The sequence below is a fragment of the Mytilinidion resinicola genome (genome assembly GCF_010093595.1).
Source record: "Mytilinidion resinicola strain CBS 304.34 unplaced genomic scaffold BDZ99scaffold_3, whole genome shotgun sequence".
Taxonomy (NCBI): Eukaryota; Fungi; Ascomycota; class Dothideomycetes; order Mytilinidiales; family Mytilinidiaceae; genus Mytilinidion; species Mytilinidion resinicola.
In genome coordinates this window covers 195,412-211,637 of record NW_022985439.1, presented here as the reverse complement: position 1 = coordinate 211,637, position 16,226 = coordinate 195,412, and the positions used below count along the sequence as shown (strand labels likewise).

General features: G+C 50.2%; 8 protein-coding genes across 8 annotated transcripts; 4 read left to right on the top strand and 4 right to left on the bottom strand.

Moving 5' to 3' along the window:
* Positions 1 to 1,155: 1,155 nt before the first annotated feature.
* On the top strand, positions 1,156 to 1,689 carry BDZ99DRAFT_471978 (uncharacterized protein; the record flags this gene model as incomplete). The annotated part of the gene is made up of 1 exon (XM_033721755.1): positions 1,156 to 1,689. The coding sequence occupies one exon, from the start codon at positions 1,156 to 1,158 to the stop codon at positions 1,687 to 1,689; it is 534 nt and encodes a 177-aa protein (XP_033581531.1).
* A 51-nt stretch (positions 1,690 to 1,740) lies between these two features.
* BDZ99DRAFT_515355 (uncharacterized protein) lies at positions 1,741 to 2,442 on the top strand (the record flags this gene model as incomplete). Its single annotated transcript, XM_033724963.1, has 1 exon — positions 1,741 to 2,442. The coding sequence occupies one exon, from the start codon at positions 1,741 to 1,743 to the stop codon at positions 2,440 to 2,442; it is 702 nt and encodes a 233-aa protein (XP_033581530.1).
* A 1,047-nt stretch (positions 2,443 to 3,489) lies between these two features.
* On the top strand, positions 3,490 to 3,900 carry BDZ99DRAFT_566549 (uncharacterized protein; the record flags this gene model as incomplete). Its single annotated transcript, XM_033727595.1, has 1 exon — positions 3,490 to 3,900. One exon carries the CDS (start codon positions 3,490 to 3,492, stop codon positions 3,799 to 3,801), a length of 312 nt encoding a protein of 103 aa, XP_033581529.1. The 3' UTR covers positions 3,802 to 3,900.
* A 526-nt stretch (positions 3,901 to 4,426) lies between these two features.
* Positions 4,427 to 6,205, bottom strand: BDZ99DRAFT_506050 (benzoate 4-monooxygenase cytochrome P450; the record flags this gene model as incomplete). Its single annotated transcript, XM_033724147.1, has 4 exons — positions 4,427 to 4,693; positions 4,742 to 4,911; positions 4,966 to 6,063; positions 6,128 to 6,205. The coding sequence occupies 4 exons, from the start codon at positions 6,203 to 6,205 to the stop codon at positions 4,540 to 4,542; spliced, it is 1,500 nt and encodes a 499-aa protein (XP_033581528.1). The 3' UTR covers positions 4,427 to 4,539.
* A 720-nt stretch (positions 6,206 to 6,925) lies between these two features.
* BDZ99DRAFT_566547 (uncharacterized protein) lies at positions 6,926 to 8,443 on the top strand (the record flags this gene model as incomplete). The annotated part of the gene is made up of 2 exons (XM_033727594.1): positions 6,926 to 7,189; positions 7,480 to 8,443. The coding sequence occupies 2 exons, from the start codon at positions 6,926 to 6,928 to the stop codon at positions 8,239 to 8,241; spliced, it is 1,026 nt and encodes a 341-aa protein (XP_033581527.1). The 3' UTR covers positions 8,242 to 8,443.
* Positions 8,444 to 9,658: 1,215 nt separating this feature from the next.
* Positions 9,659 to 11,801, bottom strand: BDZ99DRAFT_434264 (uncharacterized protein). Its single transcript, XM_033717434.1, has 3 exons — positions 10,964 to 11,801; positions 10,847 to 10,912; positions 9,659 to 10,794 (listed from the first exon to the last, which is right to left on the bottom strand). Exons 1-3 carry the CDS (start codon positions 11,559 to 11,561, stop codon positions 9,836 to 9,838), a joined length of 1,623 nt encoding a protein of 540 aa, XP_033581526.1. The 5' UTR covers positions 11,562 to 11,801; the 3' UTR covers positions 9,659 to 9,835.
* Positions 11,802 to 12,330: 529 nt separating this feature from the next.
* BDZ99DRAFT_494527 (uncharacterized protein) lies at positions 12,331 to 13,214 on the bottom strand (the record flags this gene model as incomplete). Its single annotated transcript, XM_033723315.1, has 2 exons — positions 12,331 to 12,708; positions 12,864 to 13,214. 2 exons carry the CDS (start codon positions 13,212 to 13,214, stop codon positions 12,331 to 12,333), a joined length of 729 nt encoding a protein of 242 aa, XP_033581525.1.
* A 663-nt stretch (positions 13,215 to 13,877) lies between these two features.
* Positions 13,878 to 15,003, bottom strand: BDZ99DRAFT_471973 (uncharacterized protein; the record flags this gene model as incomplete). The annotated part of the gene is made up of 4 exons (XM_033721754.1): positions 13,878 to 14,021; positions 14,198 to 14,529; positions 14,613 to 14,772; positions 14,812 to 15,003. 4 exons carry the CDS (start codon positions 15,001 to 15,003, stop codon positions 13,878 to 13,880), a joined length of 828 nt encoding a protein of 275 aa, XP_033581524.1.
* Positions 15,004 to 16,226: the final 1,223 nt, after the last annotated feature.

Here is a 16,226-nt window from a genome sequence, read left to right as displayed (position 1 = left end):
AGATTGCTCGCACGATGAGAAACCGATTAGGGGAAGGCTGTGTCGCTGGGCTTTGGAATGATCATCTGGTTCGCGGGTCAGAATGGCGTGTTCAACTTAAGCATCCTTTCTCGTTTGCAGCTACGTACAGAGGTGAGATCACTCGAATCTAGCAATTGCGTCTCTGACTTGGCGAAGCTCCGACGTGGTCATAGGCATCCAGTGACAGTCCTATCGACACACTCTCACTTCACAACGTGTCACTTCACAACGGCGTCCCTCTGGTCACAATTCTCAAATACAAAACGACTCTATCGAGTAGTGACGTTTTCGGAAATGTTGAAGATGGGTTTATCGATCTGAAAGGGAAGCAGCGTGCTATGAACCGGGAATGGTACGATTCGATCGATAAGTTGGACACTCACAGCAACATGTACGAATCGTTTGCTATCGAAGTTGATGATCTTCCCCCAGACGCTTTTTGGTAATCGCTATCGAGTGATCGCCGGTCCTCCCGTAGAAATGTTCTGGGTCTCATCATTGTTCCGACCGGTGAGCACCGTAACTCGCCATGTTATCGGAGAGTTGGATACGCTCATCTTAACGCTTACGGTTCCTTGCTACCCTGTGGTGTCCCACATCTAAACGGGACGGAACCATGTCTGAAGTGGAAAATGCCGCCGTGGAAAGAAGCTGATATGAAAGGACTGACGTTGGTCTAAAGCCCCGTCAAGGAACTGTCCTTCTAATTTAGGGAGCTAAAGAGGGTTGATTAATCTCAAGAGTATCATATGAGAATATGAACATGAACTACAAATTCCAACGTGATTGTATTCATTCTATGGTCGGCTCATGTGGGCTATTAAGAGCGGTGGGTTTCCTTAATGCGATATGCGAATCAAAGAGTTGAAATTGAAACCAGTGAGCCAAGGAACGGTCTGACTTGCACTGCTTGAAACTTGACATCGCGCCTAGACTTTGAAATTTCACTGGGGAACCCCAAGCAGTGGTAAACAGGCGTGCACAGACTTATACCTGTCTCTGTATTCACCAACAACACCATCGCGGAGATCACCAGGACAACTAAGGAAGGCCTCAAAAACAGTACGGGCACCTGCCTACATCATCTCCACTCACAACACACTACACTCATTGCAACCCACTACTGCACCTAACATGGAGACCGACTTCGAGGACAGAACATCCACGGGCATCATAGACTGCCCGGCGGAGCTCTTGGACGAGATTGCACAGCTGCTACCTCGAGCCTCCTTCCTATCCTTGCGCGCTACGTGCAAGAACTTGCAACAGAAGACAGACTATCACTTCAAGAAGCGACATCTTCCAGAAAAGAAGGTCATTCTTGCCAATGACTACCACGCCGGCCTGGCTTCACTCGTGGAATTCGCCGGCCATCCTCATTTCGCACGTCATACCCGCAAGATTTGCGTTGAGGTGGGAATCGATACCCTTTTCCAAGCCGACTGGATATTCAAGAAGCCAATACGAGCCTTGGGGGGACAATGGACGGATTACTTCAATACATCGCCCTACCTGCCAATAATGGAGGAACGAGCTGTAGATATTGGTCTCTTGTTTACTTCACTCGGAAAACTACCAGCGCTAGAAGCGCTTGAGTTCACCCAATACACCCACTCATCCACTACAGCGCCTCGCTCGGGCCATCGACAGTTGCTTGACGCAGATTAGTGCCATATCTGCCAAAAGCCTTCTCGATATGATCAATGCGTGCATTTCACCATGTTATGCGACGCTCTGCTAGCTATAGCACGGTCATGCGTTGATCTCATCAATTTCTGCAAACATTTCCGCATTTCAGCAGACAAGACATCAGGCCGCCTTCGTGGGCTGCTTGATCTCGCCGCCGACTTGACCTCTAGCGATCTTCCTGCCTGGATGGAGTTCAAGCGAGCGTGCCCCCTTTTGCCTCACGGTGTGTTCTTCGAGAACCTACGCGAGCTCAAGTTTGCTGGGAATTCCATGCCAGTGTGCCGTGCCAAAGACCAATACAACCTGCTTAACTACATTCTCAAATCTTCGTCGAGATTGGAAAAACTCACATTGAGAGGGGCCGGCAAGGCCTCAACGATTGAGGATCCCATAGAAGTGGTATACGGTGCAGGCGTGGCCTTCCAACTCCTGTGCATGCAATGGGCACCATACAGAGATCTCCTAAAGACGAACTGCCTTACGTCTCTCACACTAAGCTGTCTGTACGTTCACTCCGACACGGTCAACTGCTTCTTGAAAAATCACGCCCACACATTGCAGTGCCTTTCGCTGGAAGGCCTCGTTCTATCCTGCTCATTCAGCAACCTGTTGGCCGCATGCCATGAGTGCTCGAAGTTGGAACTGCTCTACGTGCGTGCGCCGTTCCTTCTTCCACCCGGCCCTTGGAGAAACTTGGGACCCACTGTCTTTGGAGACGTAGCGTCGCGATAGGAAGTGCACGACTTTCTGTCCGGCAGAGGCACAGAGCGGCGGTATGCGATGTCGGAAGAGTGGCGTAACAGGACTCCAGATGTGCTTGATACGAGCAGCATTCGGGACTTGATCGGATGGAGGTTTGACGGCGAAGCTGTCCAGCCGGGTGTTAGATTCCTGATGGCCAACGAGCGAAGCTTCCACTTGTAGAGTTGGTGAGCTAATCGGAGACCGATGCCGCAAGTATAGCTCTACAAGTCCGAAAGAAGGCTTGGTCAGGGTCATAAACATGGACACACGAAAATCTTACTACTTGTGCTTTACTCTTGTTTACTTGACACCAGTGTAAGGAGTGCCTTAAGTAGCACGATATTCACTGTGTAGCGCTTTACATCATATTTTGAGTTTCAGAAGCATATTGGGATAGTTACCCCAAGCCGTTTCAAGGTTTACCACAGCGCCGCCTGAATCGCTCCGCGGAACACGGGAGGACCTGCAAAGATTTCTCATAGGAGGTCCTCCCGTGTTCCACGGAGGGAAGAATGTTTGGGAACCAAAAGCCAGTGACTATCCTATCATTTTGGCGCCAAGACTCGAATTGGTGTCCTATCCGCATCTTGAGAGCATATGTAGCCTTTCGATGCCACTCCTAACTATGCAGGTTCAAATGCCCATAATATCATGTTCTCAAGCGCGTAGAATAAGTTTCCTATGTATAGCATCTGGATGCGTCCGATGAACTGGAGCATATGTGAAGCCACAGGTGGAATAGGTGGGATTAGAACGGAGGAAGCCCTTTTCTGGACTGATTCTTACTAAAGCTGAGCTGAATCTGCTAAAAGCAGGGTACTGCGAGGTGTTACTTTCATAGATTACTCCTCTTTTATGGCTGACTCGGTGGCTTGGTATCTGCACTAGTCCACGTGAGGTTGCTGCCTGGCATCACGGCCCGTGCGGTGCCTTCGTTTCACTGGCAGCCGTTCTGCCCTACATAAGAAATACCCCCATCACACGACCATTGGCTGCACCATCTTCTCGCCCTAGCTTTCTTCGACAATTTCTATGATGGCGTCTTTCAACCTACCATACTTATTCAACGGCCCATTTGATACCGAGTCGGACCTGAATGAAGCTATGGTAGCCAGATATGTCGAAGAAGGCCTTTCTATATACAAGGCAGAGCATTTCTCGCCAGCCTTCAAGGATGTCTTCCAGAACCGCGCCCCAGTTCTCACGCATGCAAATATCCAGCGGAAGAATATCATGCTCCGAAACCCCCTGACGACAACAGAAAACGGCGAAGTCCACTGGGACACAACGGACCTAGAGCTCGTGATTATCGACTGGGAGTTCTCTGGGTGGTATCCCAGTTACTGAGAGTATTCAAGAGCACTGTTTGGGTGCGGTCCATGGAAGGATGACTGGATCTACTGGATCGAGCGAACGCTGGAGCCGTTTCGATCCGAATACGCCTGGGTACTGCTATTTCTCACAGGCCTATTCTCGTAAAAGCATGTTCAATTTTGACATCTTGCAGTTATATGCGTTCTGGTCTCCTTACGTATAACCCGATGCAGTGAGTGGACACATTCTGAGCTGGACATCAACAACTCAACATGTTCTACTAGGTCTCTCAGTCGGTAGGACTAGTATTCATGCGCCTCAACCTACAACCTAGGCTCATCGAGCGTGAGACTAGATGTGGCCCTCTAGATACAGCGTTCCCTACTTCTCGGCGCCGTGCTCTTTCATCCACGCAGCGACTTTCGCGGCGTGCGCTTTGGCGGGGTACTTGCGCTTCAGGATCGCGGGGAGGACGCCCATGATGGCGGTCTCGATGAAAATTGAAGAAGAAGGGTCAAGCTTTGCTACTAGATGGAACTTTTAGCGCGCAAGGCCGGGGCTTTGCTCGTAGTATGGCGGGAAAAGTTCTCTATAAAACTGCGTTATAAACGTCGATTGTCGGAGCGGTATTAACCAGAAACCTGCGTTTATTTGTAATGGCGCACACAAAAATGGACGTGTACTATCGTCGTTCTGAAAGCACATGTAGTTCTTTAATGCCTCTCCTAGTGGAGCTTTTCCTATATTTCTCATTCTTCACATCTTCCGTCCTCAATGCCTTGGCTTCAAGTTGAGCATGAGCGGATGCTTCTCCCACAAAACATACATTTTCTGATCACTCCAATTTCTACTTTCTGGTAAGAGCTCGATATCGAAGTTGAAGAGTAATTTTGAAAGAATAAGACGCATTTCTGCCCATGCAAGACTTCATCGATAGTCAGTAACGAACTGTACATTGATCTTCAACACTCACTTCTTGCCAATGCAGTTCCTAGGGCCCGTTGAGAAGGGCTGGAAAGCCGATTTCTGATCGTTCGCATACGTCGAATTGTTATCGTCCCAACGCTCAGGAACGAACTCATAAGGATCTCTGAAGTTACGCTCTGAATGCGTGGCTGCGTAGATACCCAGTGACGCTCGAGTCTACTCAACGGTCAGTCGCATCCCCACATCATCTTCGCAAAGGCTAAAACTCACGTATGGTGGCAGCCAATATCCAGCGACCGTAATCCCCTCCTTCGGAGCCTCGCGTGGCAGGTCTCCAGGTACGGGATTGTATATCCGCATCGTCTCGTTCAAAACATTAGTCATGTAGGACAGTTCGCTTGTGTTGGTGATCGTAATGTCCTCTTCCGACTTTATCGCCTCGTCGAACTCTTTCCTCAGCTTCTGGAAGACTGTCGGGTTCGAGGTTAAGTAGTACAGACAAGCTGACAGAGCCGTCCCAGTTGTCTCGCTCCCGGCAATCATGAGAAGCGGGGCGTTTGAATGCATCTCTTCAGGACTCAACCCCTTCTCTCCCGTCTGCCGCTGGAGATACGTCATGAAGTCCGGTCGATCCGTCTTGGTAGCCAGGCGGCGATTCAATCGATTCACACTCAAGTCCCAATGATCTTGAATCTTTTGCGACAGGCTCTTCGGCATCAACTTAACGAGCATAGATGCCAGGGCTGGGTATTGCCGTCCAGCCACCACAAATGCGGAGGCGCGCATGCTTTGGAAGACGATGGCGACCCAAGGATGATATTCGCTATCATGGAGACAACCAAAAGGCTCGCCGAACGTGAGATCACCGATCAGATCAAAAGTCGTGTAGTTCAGCCACCGCACCATGTCAACGGGACCGCTCTGCTTTTTCAGCTGAATAACAAGGAGATCCATGTACGTCTTTAGTAATGACTCCTGCTCTCTCAACGCTTTCTCCGAGAATGCGTGCGCGAGGAGTCGGCGGTGTCGTGAGTGCACGGCGTCGTCTTTAGCGGAGTGGATGCTTTCGACACCATTTAGAGGGGTGAAGTAGTTCGTTTTGTCCTTCGTGAAGTGAGGACGGTCGCTCCGGTACGCATAGACATCTTTCCAAGCATCACCATTGATGAAGGAGACCTGGTTTGGGCCCATTCGGAAGACCTCGCCGTATTTGTCGTGCATGTTCTTGATGTCGAATGCGAAGGTTCCACGCATGTGGCTTAGGGAGAAAGGGATGCTGGACGCCGCCCAAAATTTGGGGCCTGGGAAGCTGGAAAGGGGGTGGAAGTAGACATTGTATATCGCGGTAGCGATGAAGTACAAGAATATCTACACGTTCGTTTCCTTATTAGCATGTCCTACTTCTCCCCATCTGTTTTAGCTCGAGTCTCACCGAACTTAACGAACCCAATAAAATTACGCCAACGATCGTGAAAGCCCCAGATAAATCGAATCCTGAAATTGCACTCATGATATTTATCAATGTTTTTCCAACAGTATGCTTCCAAAATCGCGAGGAGACTAACTTTCCATATATCTTTACTTTACCTTCCACCGCCGTACTAGCGTGCCACGCGGATGGCACCGATCCCGTCTTCCGCGTATGACCCGAGCCGTCGATTCTCAGTGAAAGGCGGGGAAATCTTGGTGTGGTGGAATCCTCCCACATCACTAGAAACCGCACCCCTGTATACGATCAATGTTGAATATTGTAAGGGTAGTTGGTTGGCCGTGTAGTAAGATCGCTGCAGTTCCGCCGATTATTCCGCCTGCTCCTATCAGATTATTACGCCTACTCTCATGTGACGAACGTTCTTGCGGAGTTTTGGAGCCCGGCATGATTCGGTAACTGGCTGCTTTGGTTCGATATCACGTGGTCCACTCCCACTGTAAGATAGCGTGGGGTCGGGTTGGTGGTGAAAAAAAGTGCGATCTGAACTCCCGACATCGTGAACATCCAATAACCACTTCGACAACTTCTATCTCTAATCGTATCAATACCGGTACTCACATGCGCTTCTATTAGCTACAGGCACCTCGTAGGGCGTATTTGATGACCCCCTTTCTCCGTTTCGAGTTAGAATACTGGTGCCTGAAACAAGGGGTCGAAATAAAGTCTGAATTTTTCATATTTTCAATTCCTCATCATCACAATCTTGAAATCTTGACTTCTGCAAGTGGGTGGTATATCATGTCAACCGCTCCAAACCCTAATTCTCAGAGCGACGAAACTGCTTCAGGAGTCGCCTTAGTGCGTCCCTCGCCATCGCCTCCATCATCCAATGGGGATTCTGAGGAACCCATGTCCCTCATACAGGCTGCCTTGGTCGATAATTACGATCTAGTGGTGGAGAAACTCGAAACGACCCGGGATCTCGAGCGTGAAGAGTATGGAGAAACAGCTTTGTCCAATGCTTGCAGCTTACGCACCGTCTCCGTTCTCTTAGCTGCTGGGGTACGTAAGGTCCTAGTACACATACCAGAATCCTCTATTCTATTGCCAGCTTTCCTAGTGTACCACTCAGGTAGGTGTTGAAACATAATTTGTGTCGCGTTTCAACATCTATCTCTAAGAGCCTTTTCGGCTCTAGTTGAAATATGTATTACGCTGTTCTTTAACCAGAGTCATTTGGTATCTCAAAAAAGACTTAGGCGGTGGACTGGGAAATTCGACACTCGAGGATCCAGTATCTGTCCTAATTTCTGCTCTTTATTGACCCTGCCATGTGTACTAACACCTTGTAGGCCAACATCAAAAGAATTTCGCATCAAGGGCGCCGCGCGCTCGTCGGCCTACCGCCTGAATGCAGCGACGAAGTACTGTCCACCATCAGCCCTCAGCAGTTCCTCTCAGACCGCTGCCGTCGCTTCGGGACCAAGAATCCAGACCACCTCAATGTCCCCTTCTGGGACGCCATGATCCGCTCCGGCGTCAGCGCCTTCGAGGCCGGGCAATATTTCGAGCAGAAATTTGCAGTGAAGAGAGAGTCTTTCTTCAGCCCGGCAACTTGGTGCGCGGAGCGCCACGGGCAGTCTATTGCACGGCTGCCCGATGGCCGGGTGATCCAGGTCGGAGGCGAGCATGAGGACTCCTACGACCCCGACTTTTGCATATACAATGATGTTTGGGAACATCATAGCGATGGGAGTTTTGTGGTGTATAGTTACCCTGAGGACGTCTTCCCCCCGACGGATAACCACAGTTCGACGTTGATGGGCACGCATGTTTATATTATTGGGTGTCAAGGATATGGCGAAAAGAGGCGTTACGGGCATACGCCTGTCTTTAGGCTTGATACGGCGACATTTGTCATTGAAGAGGTGGAGATGACGGGTGAGGCGCCGGGTTGGATTTATCAGCATGCTGCGGTTGCTGTCTCAGAGCGCGAGATTTGCGTCTCTGGCGGGAAAGTCATCAAGAGCGAAGTAGACGAGGGGGAGAATGACGTTGAGTACATCTTGGATGTGTCTGAGTGCAGGTGGAGACGAAAAACGCCAGATCTGTAGGTAAGCAGGTAGGCATGAAGTATTTTTTCGTAGTTGTGGTGAGTTTCCCTTACTGGACGAAATCTAAGAGAAGATGATAGCTCTCCCCAGTCTGAGTTCAATTTTCTGCCGGTGTGATATGTGGCCTAGGAAGTTTACCGATGGTTTAACTTGAGGAAAATTTGTTAGGGAGGAGCGGTGAGGGTTACAGCAGGCGCATGACACATCTTGTATATAGCCTCACCTTCCTCTAGACCTCTCTCTCCCCTACATTATCACCATGCAATACATCACGTACACGGCCTACGGCTCCTTGTTCCGTGACACTACATCTACCTCACCCACCTCTCGGAAGCCGGATTCGAGGCTGATCAGATCATCACTGATGAGGCCGGGCATATGAATCTCCCAGACGCTGCCGTCGTTATGGCTTCACAGCCTACAGCACATAGACTACTCTTGGCTGGAGTTTCTTCCTTTGCGCATGGAATCCTGCTACCTGATCGGGCTCGTGATCAGTCACCGACGTCTTCTCTCTTGGCTAAGTCCATCGTCGATCATATTCAAGAAGGGAATCCTACTATCCATGCAATCAACCTCGAGCAGAGCTTCCGGGCCCACTCTGAAATCCTGGAACTCCCCTCATGTGTCTTCTATAATGACAAGCTATTAGTTCATCCATCTAGGGGACACGACCAGCGCTACTGGGACATCGATACCTTTCGGAAAGCACAAGCAGGCTTGCGGACGCTCCATAATCGACGTCCTGGTTTCAACCGTGACTATAGGGAATGGATCGTTGACGTCAAATCGAGAGGCAGAGAGAATTCAACTGGCCTGTCATGATTTAATCCCGGGGGTATAGCCAGCCATTTTGGAGTCCGTTGAAGCCCTGATAGCCAGTGGCATGGCGATGGAGAAGATAGGGATACTTTTTCTGTACGATGCAGACAAGGCGCATATCCAGCTCACTCCCAACAATAAGGCTCGTGATTATGAATGGGCCAAAAGCCGCTGCAGAGAAAATCGCAATCACCACTGTCGACTTCCACGGCGCCGAGAGGCCTATCATGTTGATCCACTTTGTAGTTACCTCGAAAAATTGGTTTAATCCTTTCGGAGACCTTAGCGGGCGGGTTCTCGCGTTCGCTTTATCAAGGGCCTCAGAAATGGGGGTTTACGTAGGAAACATGACGTGTTCGGATGAGTGTCAGTTGAGTCGCAGCCGGGTTCCTTCTAGCGTTACCAAGTGGGACAATCAAAGGTCGATCAAGTTCGCTGCTTTGGTGCTCAAGCATTCTAGAGACAACTCCCAGAGGCGTATCCGATGGATTAGGTAGCGGAAAATAGAGCACCTCGGTCAATGTTCATAGGCGTACACATACCCAATGCGTAGCTCTTCACGCTAGATCACTACCACGATATGGCTTCGTGACGCGAGACTGTAAATCATGTACAACCTATGTATGCGTTCACTGCTTCGTCGCTGCTTGGAATACTTCAACATGTGCATAGATACACTTCTTACAAATTTTCGGAAGCATGTAGGCAATCTTACTACTGTGTCTGTACTCACTGTATCTGCACAGCCCTTCAAGACCCACTAGCCCGCCCGCTATAGCTCGTCTAGGCCTTGCTGGTAAACCAAGTCATCCCTCCCCGGCACATACTTATATATGTACTTCTCAGGCCTCACAATCGTGCTCCTCCTCTTCACCTTCCCATCCTTCCCCACCGCTTCCGCAAAGAACCCACTCCACTTCTTCCCACTCCATACATAAAAGCTCGTCTCGAACCCCTCCCTCTTCTTCTCCCCGACAATAATCTCTCTCCCCTTCGCATCAACCCCGTAAAAGGCCCAAACGTCCGTCTCAGTATCCCCATTCCAACTCACATACACCACCGTGCTTTCCCCATGCCTTAACGCCACTACAGCTGGGTCCTCGTGAGGAACCCCAGTCCAGTTGAAGCGGAAGCCGCGGTAGTTCTGCACGTTGCCGTTGGCCCAGAGGTCGCCGCTTTCGAGGTACGCGTGGAAGATTACCGTACCGTCGGGCGAGTATTCAGTGATGGCGCCAGCGGAACCCCAACTGACGAAGGCGTTGCCATTGGGGAGGATTTGAGTGTTGCCTTGCGAGACAGCAAAGACGCCGTGTGGCGCTGGAAAGTCCTGGATCAGTGCCGCGGTCCAGGATGTCGTGTTTAGAGAAAGGAGTTTGCCACTGGATTCGTTGGCGTATTCGCCACGTTTGCCGTTTAGTTCGGGGCCGGAGTTGTCGAAGAGGCTGATGATCTCAATGTCCCCTTCCTTTGAGTGGGAGATGAAGCGGGCGTGGTGTTGGAAGCTGAAGGCGACGCCGGGGGCTAGAGTAAAATTGGAGTGCCTGCCGCCGAGGCGCCAGATGATGGCACCGGAGGTACCGTTGATCTTGTAGATGGTTGACGTGTGGCGGCCAGACACTAGGTAATTGTGGTCTGCGTCGCGGTCGACGGAGTTGATGTGGAAGTAGTCGAGGGCATCAGAGCTGTTGTAGCCGGTTCCGAATGCTAATGAGGCGATTGAGTAGACAGATTCTGGGGTTTTGATTAGCATGGGATGTCGGCTTCGAAGTAGCTATCATCCTACCTTCTGGAGGCACGTGATCAAGACTGCTCCACTCGAATAAGAGGCGACCGGTCTCGATTTCAATATCTGATAACCCATGTCAGTCTCTCCCAGTTCCGATCCCATAGTCTTTCCTACCTTGGAACACGGCATCCACAATCCACTGACTCCGCGGCCCCGCCCCAAACTTCTTCAACTCAAACGGCGTGGGTCTATAAATCTCCACCACCGCTGTCCTCTCATCCAACACCTGAAACTCATGCACATCCAACACCTTACTCCCTGCCCCCCTCACCTGTTTAATCGACTCGTAGCTCCCATTTAAAATTGTGGCGTGTCCATGACCATGCCCCTTTTCCCCATTCAAACTCCCTTCGAATGCGAAGAGGACTTCCTCGCCTTTCCAGTTTGCAGCTTGGAAGTTCGCGACGTAGCCGCTGATGTAGCCAAAGCCGGACCATACGAGCTCGCCGCTGGAGGTGAAGATGTAGGGGCCTGGTTGAAGAGGTCCGTGTGGGAGGGGTGGGTCCCAGCCTGGGAACGAGTAAGGCGCGACGAAGATGTAGCCGGGGGATATAGCGAAGGTGGCGGGGGTGGTAATGTTTAGGGTTGGTGGGGAGAGGTCGGGGCGGGATTTGTACTTCCAATTCGCTGTGGCTGGGGAAAAGAAAGTTGTGATGATCAAGAGAGAGAAAAGAGAGGTGAGCTGAGGTATGCGCGCTAGAGATGAGAACATGTTGGCGAACTGGGGACTTTACGACGCTTTTCCTGGTTTCGTATTAAGACGATAAAGGCCTCTGCCAATGTTGTTGAATCCAATAAGTGTTGATTTCTCTTATATCGCAAGGCAAAAGATGACGCAATGCAGTAGAGAAAACACGAATATGCAGGAACCCCGCACTACGGACTAGCCCTTCCCATTCTTTTTGGAGAAAGCGATGCGATGGAAACTGCCGCTGAAGACAACAAAGGCTTGCATAGCATTCCCTTGGACCTGGCAAGTGTCGTTGGAAGTGAGGTTGAGGAGTTGGAGAGGGGTTTCGGTTATATGCATGTCCAACTAGAATAGGCTAGCGTGTACACTATTCTACTTGCCTCGGCAGTGATTCAAGGAGGTAGAACGACATACAAAGTATAAGACATAGATAGATTAGTAGGAAGATACGTTGTATAACTTTATTAGGGCAACGATTTTCATATCAGGGCGCATCACTTCATAGAAAGAGAAGTGAGTATGATCATGGCAGTGGAATTGCCGTGGCAAAATTTCAGAATAAAGTCGGTAAAAGCATTCTGCCAAGCCTATCTGATGTCTTAGCTGACAGGTGAAGTGAAAGAACGCAGTGGTGCAAAATCATCCGTCGTCGCAGAAAGGGGTTATTCATGCGCTTGGATGATCAGTCGAGAGAACCCTTGGGGGTCTCTAGATATCCGGAGTTACGCCCGCGCTCTCTCAACCATCGTTAGGCAATCGCCCTGATTCAGCTTTGTATTGATGCTGCAGTTCAAGAGAGACTGGCAAGTTGCTCCTGGATATCCTTGTGAATATCGTCGAAGACCTCCGTGGGGTACGGCGCGCCATAGTCTGCAACAAGCCTACGCATCATGAAGTAACGGTTTGGGTGGGGCTTCGACTGTCGGATGAACTCGCCCTCTAGATGCTTTACCAAAGCTACCAAAAGGTCCTCCAGGGAGCTGATGGAACAGAAGTGTTTGAAGCCAAACGTGTCCAGCGAGTCATACATCCAAGTAAGGATCCACCACTCGAGTTCACCTGGGGTACGTGGGGGAGTTGTGAAGTATACGGAGTGAATAGCTGCGTCGATAAGAATTCTGAATAGCTTGTCGTGAGGGGTAGAGTTGCTGCGGAAGCGTGCGCGAAGCTGTGTGAGACTCTCGTTCGCATTGCAGAAGATTTTAGCACGCTCGAGATCTGCAGTTTCGCCCGCTGCAAAATCATACATTCCATGGCGTTTGTACATTTGGATGCGCTCGGGTCCTGCCTCTACTGTGAACTCTGCCTTCCTACGCAGCTCACCGGAGTAGGACAATCTTGGAGTAAGCTCCGCCGGGAGAATGGGCTTGAGCGTTTCGTGGGGTCTGTCCGAGAGGAGCGAGTCGGCGTAAAGTCTCGACTTGGGCACTGGCTGTATTCTGCGGCCCGAAGCCGAGCGGCTGTCTCAGCTGATGGGCGACCGTATCGACGAGTTTGAGGATGGTTCGTTGGTGCTGCGTTTGACTCCGAGTTGAGGGCGGACGACAGGGATAATTCATCCATAGCTGAAATGTTGTTGACGTCTCTGTTGCGAAGTAGCACAGGAATTGTTTCCGCAAGGAGGCGCGGCTGTTTTATTCCCGCCTCCGACTCGATGTCTCTCGTAGATGACATGTATTGAGACTGATCTCTAGCTGCGCCCCAGTGTCTTCGCCGCGGGAAGGTATGAGAACAGGCTCTTCAGATCCCCCGGTCGGCTTCGAGCTAGGGGTAGACGTTAGGCGTTGGGACTTGTCCCTAGCTGTCCCTTTTTTGGCGTGCTTTTGGCGTGCTTTATTGCATTTTCCGCCCATTGCGTTGTCGTGGGTGGTGTCGGCGGCAGTATAAGCTGTCGGGCGTGAAATCGAAGAGTTGTACAGGGCGTTTGTTTTGTTCTTGGTCGCTGTGAGCTGCATCAGTGCAGAGAAGAACGAGCAAGCCAGCTCGGAAAAGGTGGTGAATGCCAGCTTCTGGAAGCTTCTCGTTTGCTAGGCTGGGTGCGCCGAAGGACGAATCTAGTCGAATGACCGAACATGGCGTTATTTAGCAGCTATGGACTATACACACTATCTACCTAGGAAACAGCAGTAACTTTATTGAGAACTAATGGATCTCGAACTAGAATTTTGGAATTAGAAACTACCCGTAGATTAGTGAAAAGAGTAAACAAGGTCGAGGCAAGGCGCGGTCTCCACGTTGATATCACCAATCTTCACTGTATGAAACGAGCGAGTATCGACAAAGGCACCGAGGAGTCCATTTGTATTGCTCCGAGTATGCTAGGTACATCTCCTCTCATCAAGATGTCGTAAGTTGAGAAGCGCACTTTAACGAGCAGATATGTAATACCGTCCACTTTCCCCGATATTGGGCCTCATGCCTTATAAGTCTCCAGCCTTGAAGATCGGATTGTTGCGACCGAGCGTGTCGTTGGCCCCAGATCTATCAAGCAATAGCGCGACATAGTATTCTCCCTCAACTTTCAACTTCAGCGCAATCCCTTCAGTTAGCTTCATTGTTCGAATTTTTACTTAAACAGCTCATATCTTACGCAAATGACAAGAGAGAGGGACGCGGAGAGCAAATTGGGTAGAAATCATGGGATATAATCAACTTACAAGACTGGGAGGTTGAGCAAGCTTCAGCTGCAAATCCTTATGAGCAGAATCGAACGCATCGTAGTGGTGCTCCTCTCCGTATTTGAGAACGAATTCTGACATGTAGGTGTAGTGATAGAGGTCACGAGGAATCAGAATAATGCTGTCCTCTAGAAGCTTCATAAGAGCCAGCAAGAGTTCTTCAAACGAGTTGACGAAGCTGAACTGCTTGAAGTTAGGTGCATCCAGGAGACTATAGGTCCACCGAAGAAGCCGATCCTCTAGTTCGGGGGTGGGATGACCAGAGTCTGTGTTGGCTACCGAGTTGATGGCGTCATCAAGATACTGGATAGCTGGTTCCGAGTTGTAGGATCACGACGGAGGCGTTTGCGAAGTTCGGGGAGAGTCTCATTCGCGTTACAGATGCTTTTCGCACGCTTGATTTCGGGTCCCACTTCGAGTTGGCGTGGTGTATATTCGCATTCATGCACTGCTGCAACCTTGTTTTCCTCTCTTATATACGTCTCTGCCATCTCGCGCAGCTTGTCGGAGTAGGATTGGCTCGGAGGCAGCGTTGGCATGTATGGATCGTATTCCTAGTCGGTGTAAAGTGTTGATCTCGAGAGAGGCTTCACTCCTGCTGCAAGGAACTTGGCGGATCGTTCGGGCGGCAGGCGGGCGTACTGGACAGGTCGAGTACGCGTTCTCGAAGGGTGTGCGTTCGGCTTCGGATTGAGTGTAGATGACGAAGATTGGGACTCATCCCTGATTTCCTCGTTGCTGGCGCCTCCACCACCGGAATCTTCACCGCGTTCGTGCGAGTACATTGTGAAGTCGCGTGTAAACTCGAGAGCAGTGTGAGAGTTGAAAATGAGATTGAGGAGGCTTGTAGCGTGTTAGGCCTTTACTGTAAACTTAGACGCGCTAGCCATGGTGGGGCTCGGCGGTCAGTGCGGATGCTGCTAGCGCGTTGAACTTGGTGAATGTCAGCTTCTTAGGCTTCCCGCAGCCCGCCCATGGAAGCTGATGGAAGTGATCCCGAATCTCACACAAACTACCACAGTATATAACAATATATGAATCAGTAGAGGGAGAGAAAGCAGGATATCGAAAGTGCAATAGTGTTTCCTCTTCAATTAAGTTGTCGATACCCAGACCCAAGCTTGTGCATTTTTGCTGATAGCGGTGTAACTGAAAAGAGAACCATGACTAGCCCAAAAATGAAAGGGCGCCAGCACATCCCCCGGGCCGCACTCATACCGAGCTTAGGAAGCTTTTAATCCCCGAATTAGATTTTAACCAGCGCTCTGTTGGCGCTTACGTCGTGTGGGCTGCATAGAGAAGCACCGCCATTCGCAGTTTCCAATAATAGGAGATACTCCTACGGTCCCAAACCGGTCCTATGGCACAGTCTAAAAATGAAGCACCAAGATCACCCAGCGCTTCTTCCCCTATAAACGACCGTCCCAATCCCATTCGTCCCCTGAAACAGCTTTAGAGATTCTTACAAAGGTTGAATATGTTGAATTTAGCTTCAACATTAGGCTACTGCGTTTATATTAGCCGTGAACATCAGATCTGAGTTTCATTTACCTACAAGAAATAGATTACGACGGGATTGTTATCCTCTCAAGTACTTCGCTCTTCTAGCAACTTGTCACGCAGGGCATCGAATGCCTCTTTGTGATAAGGCGCACTATGTTCCGAGATATTATCAGCCATGAGAGACTCCCAGGCCCCTTCCCTCAGATGACGGATGTGGTCGTGTTCCATGTGCTTCACTATCGCTACTAGGAGGTCCTCCAGAGACTTAAGTGATCTAAAGTATTCGAAGCTAAGGGGATTCAAGAAACCCTGCATGAGGTTTAGAGTCTCGTATTCGAGTTCAGCTTTGGGGGCTGGAAGCTTCGTGACGAAGACGGGGTGGATCACAGCATCTATGAAGGTACTGAAGAATTGGTTCCGGATGGTGGGATCGCCACAGAGGCGGGCACGAGGCTCGCGAAAGCTCTCGTTTGCCTTGCAGAGGCTCATTGGTGATGCCGTGGGC